This window comes from Rhipicephalus microplus, chromosome 1, assembly GCF_043290135.1.
Source record: "Rhipicephalus microplus isolate Deutch F79 chromosome 1, USDA_Rmic, whole genome shotgun sequence".
Classification (NCBI taxonomy): Eukaryota; Metazoa; Arthropoda; class Arachnida; order Ixodida; family Ixodidae; genus Rhipicephalus; species Rhipicephalus microplus.
The window spans coordinates 134,469,917-134,482,104 of NC_134700.1; the positions used below are offsets into that span (position 1 = coordinate 134,469,917).

General features: G+C 47.2%; 1 protein-coding gene across 2 annotated transcripts in view; it reads right to left on the minus strand.

Annotated features, from left to right (window-relative positions):
- The window catches only part of LOC119177855 (acidic mammalian chitinase), a 126,110-nt gene that overhangs the window by 60,869 nt on the left and 53,053 nt on the right, over window positions 1-12,188 (minus strand). For both annotated transcript variants that reach the window (XM_075887389.1, XM_075887390.1), the window contains exon 4: window positions 1,245-1,530. In XM_075887389.1, the coding sequence (XP_075743504.1) occupies window positions 1,245-1,530 (286 nt within the window). The remainder of the gene's footprint in view (window positions 1-1,244; window positions 1,531-12,188) is intronic.

Sequence of the window (12,188 nt, forward strand, 5' to 3'; positions counted from 1 at the left end):
ATGTGGGTCCCACAAATATTAAAAAGTAATTTTCTTCATGTGGAATAATTATGTGCCATCCTCAAGATTCAACATCAATGCAAGCTTAAAACACACTCCGTAATCGGTATTTATGTGAATTGCGCGAAGATGTATTTAGAATATCAACAATATAATGCACTGACAGCTAAACCTTTTGGGCATATTGAGCATAACATTACCAACGCGGTTTTCAGTGATACTCGTCCCTGAATAATTAAAGCTTCTGCAAGTTAAAACTAAACATTCTTAGGCTAGTGCCATTTTTTTCTCTTGTTGTGACAATTTTTCGCAGCTGGTTTGCTCAAAGAAAATGAAATGACACCACTCAGATTATGGAACTGGAGTTTATAGAACGTGGGATTGGGCTGCGCTGCTCATTATGTTTTCATCTGCAGTGCGTTTCCACTCGTCATTCCCACAGCGCGTGCGCGCATACGCGTACACAGCAGTGCCCCAGCCCCCCTCCCCAATATCAGTGAATTGCAGCACCTGCCTAAGCGGGTTCCTTCCAGCCAGAAAATCTCATGAAGTTGCCGTGCACTGTGTGACCAATAAGTCAGAAACCAATTATTTACTTGATATTTGCAGCCTGAAGCTTCGAGAGCAATGCATTCACCTCTGCTTTAGACTACTACCAAAAATTCCTGTCAGATATCCGTGGACAATGTTTTGCAGGAGCGACTGAACAAGCATGATCTTAAGAACAAGATGATTTCTGTCGCCATAAAATGGCAGGACGGCATACACAACTTTTTAATAATTTATTTCTGCCTGGGCAGTTGTGAACAGCAAGCGCGAGTTGAGTCCAAATCAGGTGGTCGCACCTGCATGGATGCTGCTATGGTGATTTTCAAATACAGCTACTCGTGGTTACTGATACAAATAGATGCGTAAGATGTTAGCCAGAAGTATAATAAACATAATAACATACTTCGATGATGCAATACATGCTAAAGAATCACGCATGTAAATGTTTAGGCCAGTTAATGTAAAAGAATATTTGCTGCCCAGCAAGTCACGCACGGGACTTCGCTGGCCCAAGATATTAACGATAATTTGGTCAATCAGGGCTGCTCCAATTCACCACATCAAAAAATCACCTATAACCATCAGCCGCTGAGCAACACCTTGCTTTCATAGTTTGTAGCTTGGTAATTGCGCACATTTCTCATATTTTTCTTCATTGGGAAATAAAACATCCATCAAAATTTGAACAGCTTTACCTCTGGCGGTTGGACTCATTGTAGACCATGTCCTTGAAATTTTTGTCATCTCCTCTTCCTCCAACTGATATCATCAGTTTCAGCGATGGCTTCTGCTTGCGCAGCTCAGCAAAGGAGGTAAGCGCCTCGTGGCCACCGATAGAGTTGAGGTTGACTCTGTAGTCATCCCCAATGGTAGCAAAGCCAATAATGATGTGGCTACACAGACAAAGATCCACCATTGTGAAAGGCAACGCACCTGGTGACGTCATCGGAGACTGCATGTAGCAAACTTGGTTGAAGGAGTCTGTGAAAAGACCACAAGACAATCTCTCATTGTCAGCACTTTACGAATTGGATCACGCTTCCCATTGGGTCACTACAGTGGCATCCACATGCGTTTTCTGCCTTCGCTTGGCAACAGGAATTCCACCCCCCTCCATCACCAAAACATTTCGTTTTTTAACAAGAACAGAAAGACTCACAAGGTTCCTTAGGCGTTCGCCCAAGACGACGGGGATTGTATAGCCTTCTGTTTTTTTGTGTCCATGTATTTATAGATTATTCTCCGGTCAGCTCAGATTCTGCACTAACATATTATGGTACTGTATGAAGGATAGGGGGCGCTCTATGGTGATGAAAGTAGTAGCTGATGTTGCGTGGCCGTCAATGCCACCGCAGCGCACTCACACAGACCTAAAACCATATTTCACTAACAACTTCCACCGTGAAGAGCTACGTGTAATCACTATGTTGAGCTTGCTCAGGTGATTTTTAAGCACGAGACACGCCAACCTCACCAGACTGACAATTTTGTAAGCTCGAAGTACTTGACTAGTTCTGGATACCTTGCAGCCAATCAATGCGAGGCCTCGGTACTGAGACATCCTCCGCTACGCCACCGATTACCAAACAGGGGGAAGACCCCTGAAACCCTTGTCTATGGTGCTAGGTGGTAGAAATGTGCGGAGCCCTTCACTACATAGTCCCTCATAATCATATGGTGGTTTTGGGAAGTTTAACCTTAGATGTCTATCTATTGTCACGGGGGTGGTGACGTGGCCAAAGGCAGGAGACTTCGTGTTAGAATTTAACTGTTTGTTTGGGCGAACCTGTGCCCGGTAAACGGAAAGTCCAATTACAGCAGCAGTCCCGCACAGATAGCAGTCTCGGACTGATAGCGGCGAACGGAGCGTCGGCCTTCGATCAACAACTGACAAGCGGCGAAGCGCGTCGGCAATTATACTCTTGCCGTCGAATGTTCTAGCGTTATCGCTGGCGGTGGCGTAGGATCCAGAACAATCTGTACCGTTCGCACAGTGGGCGTGATCTTATCGAAATGATCTACTACAGTCCGGAACCTTCTCGAAAACTGCAGGCGCGGTTTGCGCTGAGAATCGTGTGGTGTTTTGGGACGATAACAAAAACTTGGAAACAGGAACGTGGCACTATTGTGCAAGACAAAAAAATTATCAAAGTAACGAGACCGCGGAGTATCAGCGAACTGTCATAATGCACTCTTTAACGCTTTTGCTTCTCGCACTGTTTGCATTGAAAACGGTATAACTCGACGGGTAGTTTTGAGGTATTCATTATGTTTATACTTTTTCACCAGCTCAAAATGCAGCAGTAGTGCGTGCTTTCTTTTCAGAATAACGAAGAGCGCTGCCCATAGCATTCAACAACAACAACGCAATACACTGTTTAAGTTCACTAACGCGCATGAAACTGCTTGAGGCGTGCGATATGGACGACTTAAGGTCGCGATAGGCGTCGTTGAGAGTTCATGATGCCGCCGGAGACAACCTCGTAATCGAGTGGGCTGATAAGTCAATATACCCTGTGTGGACGAAAATACAATCGCAGAAGTTTTTCACTGAGTCCACGTCCACGTATTGGCGTCAATACCAAAACACGTTCACTGAGCTAATATTACACGAAGCATCGTCAAAGATTGTAACTGCGGCAATTCGTCGTCTGTTCGTTCTTGATGTGGAGGCAGGCGAATTCTCGGGCCATTTCGGCGTGCTGAAAGTACTGGCTTTTATCGATGTTTTCTTCGTTGGAGACGTTGGGTAACATGGCATCAAGGGTCGTTGCCGTGTTGCGTCCCGCTGCCAGTGACGTGTTCAAGACGGGCGCGCTGTCGCCAGAACTCGGTTCCGCGAATGCGGCGACTCTTACTCGGGGCTGACCATGGTGTCGCGAGACGGGCGCGCTGGCGTCACAACTAAGCCCCGCCGAATGCGGCCGCTGTTTCGGGAAGCGGAAAAGTTGACGCTGTGTGTTGAAGTGGATGGGTCGACGTGACGGAACTGGTCAATTGTGCCCTTCGAGCTGAGGGGAAGTCGGCCTCCGTGTAGATGATTCACACACCTTGAACCCCCTTCTTGCTGCGAGCCGCCCCTGCCGGTCGTGAAATGTACCAATGTACCAAGAGAGGAAAAAAGACGGGATATACGGGGGTAAAAAGGACCAAGAGGGAGGAGAGATGAGAGGGGCCCGAGAAAGCTGAGATGGCGGCGCCGGATCAACGAGGACCAGTAAACGTTTCCTCTAAGTGTAAATAAGTAACTTTTTCGAGTTTGCTAATTGGAAGTCCTGCTTTCATCACCGGCCTGATCTTGGTCATTCTACCCAATATACTCCTAAACAGTACAGCTGGCGTCCTTCCGTAGACCAACTTGTACGGCGTCCTCTGCATCGTTTTTTGCATGGCGGTGTTGTATGCGAAGGTCACGTACGGAAAGATGGCATGCCATGTTTTGTGTTCGACGTTGACGTACGTGGCCAGCAAGTCAGCGATGGTCTTGTTTAGGCGCTCATTGAGGCTATTGGTCTGTGGCTGGTACGCTGTCGTTTGGTGGTCGCGTGTCTGGCTATATGACAGAACCACTTGGGTAAGCTCAGCAGTAAATGGCATACCTCGGTCGATAATGAACACCTCCGAAGTGTACGTAGGCAGGACGCGGTTCTCGACGAAAAATTAGGCTTCCTCAGACGCACTACCTTTGGTCAGGCCGTTTGTCTCCGCGTAGCGGGAAAGGTGGTCGGTAGCTACGACGACTATTTCCCGAATTCGACGTCGGAAACGGCCCCAGTAGGTCCATCTCGATTTGTTGTGACGGTCAGCGAGGTGGCTATATCGGCTAAAGAAAGCCTGCTGGCCTTTTGGGCGGTGTCTTGTGCCGCTGACAGTATCGGTATGTCCTCACGTAACGAGCGGCGTCGGTGCTAAGGCGTGACCAGTAATACCTTTCTTGGATCCTCGCGAGCGTGCAGGAAACAGCAAGGTGTCCTGCCCTCGGGTCGTCGTCCAGGGCCTCAAGTACTTCTGGTCTTTTTGTTGAAGGAACCACGAAGAGGGGGTTGGCTCGAAGGGAAAAAAAGTACTTCTTTAAAAGAACTCCGTTTCACAAGAAAAATGACCTCAGTCTAAACATTTGATACAGTCGTGCTGTTGCCCTCGAGGTATTCCACAAGGCTTTTGAGCTCCGGTTCAGCTCGCTGTTGCTCAGTGAAGTCATCGGCAGTTATTCTTCCAAACAAGCTGTCCTCATCCAGGCCGTCGGGCGGCGGTGGTTTAAAGGGGGCTCGAGACAAGCAGTTGGCGTCACAGTGTTTTCTTCCAGGCTTGTTAACGATGATCACGTTGAATTCATGTAGTCTGAGGCTCCACCGTGCGAGGCCACCCGAAGGAACTTTCAAGTTAGCTAGCCAACACAAGGCGTGGTGGTCGCTCACAACTTCGGCAGGCCTGCTGTAGAAGTAGGGGCGAACCTTTGACGCTTGCCAGATAACGGCAAGGCACTCCTTTTCTTTTGCGAAATAGTTGGCTTCGGCCTTGAATAGCGACCGCCTATCAAAGCTGATAACCCTTTCAACGCCGTCAGTCCTCTGCATAAGCACGGCGTCGATTCCTACGCTGCTTGCGTCTGTGTGTACTTCTGTTGCAGCATGTTTGCCGAATTGCGTAAACATCGGTGGTGTCTGGCGGCGTCATTTAGGTTTTAAAATGCGTTCTTTTCTGCCGCTTCACACTTGAATTTGACGTTGCTTTAAGTGAGCTGTGTTAGCGGCTCGGCAATCTGTGAAAAACGTTTCAGGAAGCACCTATAATAGGTCACACTTTGAGGAATCGGTGTACAGCCTTCTTGTCAGTGGGCTGTGGGAAATCAGCGATGGCGGCTGGTAACCACGGGTCCGGGCGGACTCCTGAATTTCTAATCATGTGTCCCAGGAACAACTCCTCGTACGCAAAGTGGCACTTTTCTGGCTTGAGGGTTAGTCCAGAGGTTTTGATAGCCTGAAGTACCGCTTTAAGTCACCGCAGATGCTCATCGAAGCTTGAGAAAAACACGACGATGTCATCCAAGTACACGAGGCAAGTCCACCTTTTCACTTCAGCTAGCTAGGTGTTCATAACACATTGAAACGCCGCAGGCTCTGAGCAATGACCATATCGCATGACCTTAAACTCGAAGAGGCTGTCCGGCGTGACAAAGACCGTCTGCTTTCTATCTCTGTCGTCAATCTTAATTTGCCAATAGCCCGTTTTAAGGTTAATCGAAAAAAGTATTTTGCACTGTGGGGTTGGTCTAGGGCGTCGTCTATACGTGAAAAAGAGTACACATCCTTCTTCTGTGATTTCGTGCAGGCAGCGGTAATCAACGCAAAAACGCAGGGCCGCGTCCTTCTTCTTCACAAATACCACGGGTGACGCCCACAGACTCTTGGGCGGCTGAATGATGTCGTCGCGTAGAATTTTGTCAACTTGTTTTGTCACGGCGTTGCGTACGCGCGTCGAGACTCGGTACAGGCTTTGTCGAACTGATCGGTCACTTTCTTTCATTATTATAGAATGTTTCGAGACTTGGGTATGTCAAATTTTCGAAAATGATGAGAAGCAAACCTTGAATCGCACAAAAACAGGGACTTGAACCGGTATCGCTTGCACTTCGAAAGACCCGGGTAGACGTCGAAATTTGGTTCAGGGCCTTGATTTGTTGAAGCAGTCTCGGCAGCATTGAAGAGGGCGAAGGCACTGCTGGCCTCCATGAATTTGTCATTGCAGACGACGGTCGTACCACAATTTGGGTGCCTGCATTTGTGACTGAGGTTTGTCAGCACCACCTTTGCATTGCCGTCACACAGCTCAGCTATGCCTCTTGCGACGTAAAGTTTACGCTTAAGAAGAAGGTGTTGATAACCCTCGATGACGCTTTCAAGGTTTTCGGCTTTTTCGGTGCCAACGGAAATGACAACGCTGAAGAAAGGCGACATGGCGCCTTGCTCTTCCAGCACATTCAATCCGTGATTCCATGACGTTGAAGGGGTCCGTAGCGTGCATTCTGAGGTTAGTGTGATTAACTCAGACCTCAGGTCGATGACAGCGCCACGTTGACTCAGAACGTCTATCCCAAGTACCCCGACCCTGAAGGAATTTTGTGAGATTACAAAGCTCGCAGAATAAGTCTGGTTAGTGATGTTGACTCTTGCTGTGCAGACTCCCGTTCATGGTATTAAGTGATTTACAGTGATCTGCATTTCAGGACCTTGCCATGAAGACCTCACTTTTTTCAACTTCATCGCGAAAGGACCGCGGACAACGTAAGTGTTGGCCGCGGTATCGACGAGAGCAGCGACGAGGTGGCCGTCAAATATTTCGTTGAGGTCGCTGGTTCTTTGTCGAGCATTGTGGTTGGGCCATGGCGTCAGATCATGGCTACGCCTATTTGTTGGTGCTTTCGGTTTTGTTGCGGCGGCAGCATCGTTGGTGGAGTGAGGATTTTCGGTAGTTTGTCGTACAGCAACCACACCTATATCGGTTGCTGCCTTTAGATTTCCGGGTAAGGGTTCGGAGATCGGTGCCAAGCAGAGCCGGTGTATTGCCCACGGTGCGGTGAGGCGTAGTGGCCTGGCGACGGTGAACGATAAGGTTGCCGGGATGTCGACTGCGCTCCCGCGAAGTAGTCGGCGATGTCATGTGGTCGTTCACCGCGTTGTGAACATGGCGCGTTGATGTCGAAACCCCGTAGGCCAATCTGTCTGTACTGGCAATGGCGGTAGGTGTGTCCGGCCTCGCCGCCACTGTAGCAGAGCTGGCGGTTGTCAAGTGCACGGCAAACATCTGTTTTCCTCCGTGCACTGCGCTGTCCTGCTGGCAAACAGTAGGACGTTGGTGGCGTCTGGTGACGGAAGTACAATGGGGTGGCGTCCTGGCGTGGGCGGGGAGAAGGGGCATTATGGCGGGCGGCAGAAGCATAGCTCATTACTTTCAGCTGCGGCTCTGGAGACTGACAAACGTTCAAGAATTGCTGGATCACCTGGCGTACGACGTCCGCAATGGATTCCACGCGAGGCTGTGCTGAAGGAAGCTATTTTCACAGCTCTTCTTGCACGATCGCTTGAATGGTCTCAAGCAAGTCGGCGGTTTCTAGCGCTTGGATGTCAGCGCAGCTTGTAGACGTGAAGCTAAGTTTGCATTGCCGTGTCCGCATCTTGAGTGTCTTCTCTATAGTAGGTGGTTCTGAAATGAATTCGGTGACCGTCTTCGGTCAGAACCTGACCAGCCCGGCGAATAGCTCTTGCTTGACCCCTCGCATGAGCGAACGGACCTTCCTCTAATCGGACATGTCGGGGTCAGCGTCGCAAAAGAGGTGGTTTATTTCTTCCGAAAAATGGTAATATTTTATCTGGGCAGCTGCACTCGAGTCTCCAGCAACGCAGTGGCCTTCGTTTTGTGAGTGACGCTCGTGAACATTTGCTGGAACGCGCCGCAGAATAGGTCTCACGTTTGAAGGGTAGACTCCCGATTTCACGTCCTTGCCGTGTCTTGCAGATAAAAGTAGACGGGACGGAGCTTCTCTTCCGTGTCTCAATGGTTATTTATATATTTCTGGCAGCTTGCTTTGCAAGCCCTGCCGTAATCAGGAATGGGTTGTACAAAAAGCTAAAACAAACAAAAGTAAGAAACTGTGAATACACATTGTGGTAAAAGAGAAAAAAGTCAAGAGATCTGTCTTCAAGAGTATTTACAGCATGTGAAATACTGGAAACGATGTAATCCAAAAATACAATGTATTGCAGGTGAAAATGCCAGCAAGCAAATACATGGGAAAACAACAGAACGAAAACAAAAACAAACCATAGCTTAAAAAAAGTAACAACAGAGAAATTAGAAAACTAATAATGACAAGAATACACAAAAGAACACTTATTTGCTTACTGAGCGCTCAGCTCAGCAATAAAAACGATATGTTTATTTTGAAACACCTTGTGTCATAGAATAGTAAGAGCATGGACAAATGGCGGCATGGTTGGGCTTTGCAGTACATATTCAGGCACTGAATTCCATTCGCGGATGGCACGAAGAAAAAGAGACTGTTTGAAGATGTTAGTTCGGCAGGAATATTGAGATAGTTTGAGCGAATGAGACGAGCGAGTAGGGTGCTCGCCACTCGGTTTGATGCACTATTCCTTTTCTATTTTGACGTGCCGTGGTGAAATGGGTATAAAATTTTGATTATTTTTCGATGGCGTCGACGCGTACGTCTTGAGGTTCAAGGTTCGCGTCCTGTAGTAAAGCACTAATGAATGTGTGACGAAGATAAGAATTGAAAGAAAAATCTGACTGATTTTAGTTGTATGCTCTCGATGTCACTTGTGGTTGACCGGGTGTAGGGACCTCAGACAGGAGCAGCATATTCTAACATTAGCCTAATGTATGTCTTGAACGCCATTGATTTTATGTTACTTCTGCATTTAGAGACGGTCCTCCTCAGATACCCCGCTTTTTGATGGCTGTATTTTTAATGTAAATTAAGTGACTATTCCACCTGAGGCTTCACGTGATCACTAGACCGATATATATATATATATATATATATATATATATATATATATATATATATATATATATATATATATATATATATATATATATATATATATATATATACAGAAAAAACAATAGGTTATCACCGCTGATGCTATATTCAAAGAATAATGGATTTTTTTGCGCGTTACCACCACTGAAATTGTTTTTTAGGCTAATTTTCATCTGCTATTCTAAGCGCCATGTACCTAACAGATAAAAAGGAATTAAGCAGAGCCTGATCCACCTTGCTGCGAATTTCTTGGTGAAGTATGCAGTCGTCTCTAAGCAGCCGTATTTTACCTTGCATGTTTTTTACTTTGTCATAATCATTCAGTAGAAAATAGAGGACCTAGGACAGATTCTTGTGGTACACCAGATGTTCATAATGGGTGAGACAGATTCAGCGCCTTCAACAACAACTGTCCACCGCCTACCCGTAGGGTACGCCTCTATCCATCGAAGAAGGCAGTCATCTTTAGAATAGGTTTTAGTTTTGTTAACAACGTTTGATGGGATACACGGTCGAAGGTCGTCTAAACTCTAAGACAATGGTTTATCAGTGTTGCTAAAATTTTGTGTATAGTTTCTAGTAGTTGGATTACAGTTGATTTTTGGCAGCGGAAGCCGTGTTGTCGGTTAATCCTGAGGCCATTACTTTGAATAAAGACTGAAATGTGCCTAAATATACTGTGTTCCTTCAGTTTAGGTGAGGGGCAAAGTACAAAATCAGTTTATCATGCTGTTGAGGGCGGCCACACGTTCGTATGTCTCTAGCCAAGTCTTCGGGACTTAAAACGGACACCAATGAAATATCGGTGGTTCCCTTGGCTGCTGCATCACGATCGAGAGCTGTGGAGCAGCAGTCATCATTGTTACCGCAGTCGAGGTCATGGCCATGGTCTTCCGAGCCTTGTCTTGTAGACATCCGTACTCTGGAGGTAAACCCTGCTGACTGTGGCTTGTTCGGTGCTCGTGGCTGGCATCGGTTTCTTTTTCAAAACGTGGGCTGGCCCCACCGCGGTGGTCTAGTGGCTAAGGTACTCGGCTGCTGACCCGAAGGGCGCGGGTTCGAATCCCGGCTGCGGCGGCTGCATTTCCGATGGAGGCGGAAATGTTGTAGGCCCGTGTGCTCAGATTTGGGTGCACGTTAAAGAACCCCAGGTGGTCTAAATTTCCGGAGCCCTCCACTACGGCGTCTCTCATAATCATATAGTGGTTTTGGGATGTTAAACCCCAGATATCAATCAATCAATCAAAAACGTGGGCTGGGTGAACGACTTGACAGGGATGTCCGGTATATGACCGACGCAGCACCTCCAGCAGATATCAAGGGGTCATGATGTAAAGGAAGAGAGCCGACTACACGTTGAAGATGAAACGGTTTATTCGGGCTGAACTTGTGGCCACGCAAAAGGAAAGTAAGACACTGGCACTGATAGCGGTGAACAAAGTGTCGGCCGTTGATCAACTGAAAAACGGCGAAACGTGTCGGCATTTATACACTTGCCAACGAAAGTTCTAGCTTTATTATTGCTGGCGACGTAGGTTCCAGAATAATCAGAATGGTTCATGAAGCGGTCGTCATCAACAAAACGATCTACTACACTCTTGAAGCTTTTGTAACACCATAGGCGCGGTTTGCACTGAACATAGGGTAACGGGGTGATAACAAAACTTGAGGCAATGAACGCAGCCTAATGTGAAATAAACGGGGGAGTGTCTGTCAGCGCCATGTTTTTTTGGCATATATAGCCCCAAATAAATATATAAATTGAATGAAAAATATAACTTGCCATAGGCAGGGACGCAACCTGCGATCTTGGAGTAGATGAGGGTGGAAAGTATATTGTGTGGAGGGGGGTGGTAACTGCCGTGGTGGATCAGTTGGTAAAACACCGAACGTGGTACACGAAGGTCACAGGTCTGGTACCTGTTCTGGGCTAGTTATCTATTCATTCACTTGTTCAAATTCACACTACAATTGCCTCATACAACATCCACTAAACGTTTCTTGGGCTGCAGACCCGCAGGTGCGGGATGATCCCAGCTGCGGCGGCAGCATTTTCGATGGAGGCGAAATGCAGTATATGCGTTACGTAGCCCTAAATTGTCTTCTTTTATTCTGTGTGTACCGTACATAAGCAGTTTGTTATGCTGTTGGTGCACATAGTTACCATGCTAGGTAATTTCGGGCTGACGTTAGGGTGCAGACCCTTTCAGCAAACCGCTGAAACCAACACAGCTGTCACTCTCTCTCTCTCTCGAACAAGAAAATTTTGAAGTCTCGCTTTCATGTCACATCTTTCTTCGCGTTTCTTCCTATGTAGGCCTAACTAAAAAAAGCAAAAAGCAGGACCCTCTACTTCACACTTGTTAGTGCAGACGCTTTAAACACTTATAAATTCTAGCCGTCTGTGCCCAACGCAGAGACATCAGACTGTAGAAAGGAAATACTCTCTATCTCTGTGAAGATGAACGTGGCTGCAACGCAGTTGACCACACCCTGACGCCACTGTCACTTTCACTTTCACTTTATTTCCTTAAAGACCCCGAGTGGGGGCATTACATAAGGGGTGCGTGTACAGTAAGAATAGATGATACATGACCATTCAGGACGAGAGGTGCACTTTTACAGCATCACTGAAAGCATCTGGGTTGGTGGTGGAAACGACGGCCTAGGGAAGCCCGTTCCAGTCTACAATGGTGCGTGGGAAAAAAGAAGACGAGTAGGTGAGAGTACGGGTTTGAGGACGAGAAACACTCAAGCAATGGCCTGTACGAAGGGATATGCGAGCAGGCGGTGAGATGTAAGGTGGCTGATTGAGTGCACTGTAATACATTTTGTGAGACAGGGATAGGCTGGCAGGGCGACGGCGACAAAAAAGGGTGGGCAGGCCAGTTGCCGCCTTTAATGAGAAAACACTAACGTTATACGAATATTATGAGTGAATGAACCTGATGGCGCGGTTCTGCACCATTGCTAGTGCGTCTATGAAATAAAATTGATGAGGATTCCAGATTGATGAGGATTTCAGATGACGATTCCAGAACTCAAGTTTTGGTCGAATATAAAGATTTGCATGCGA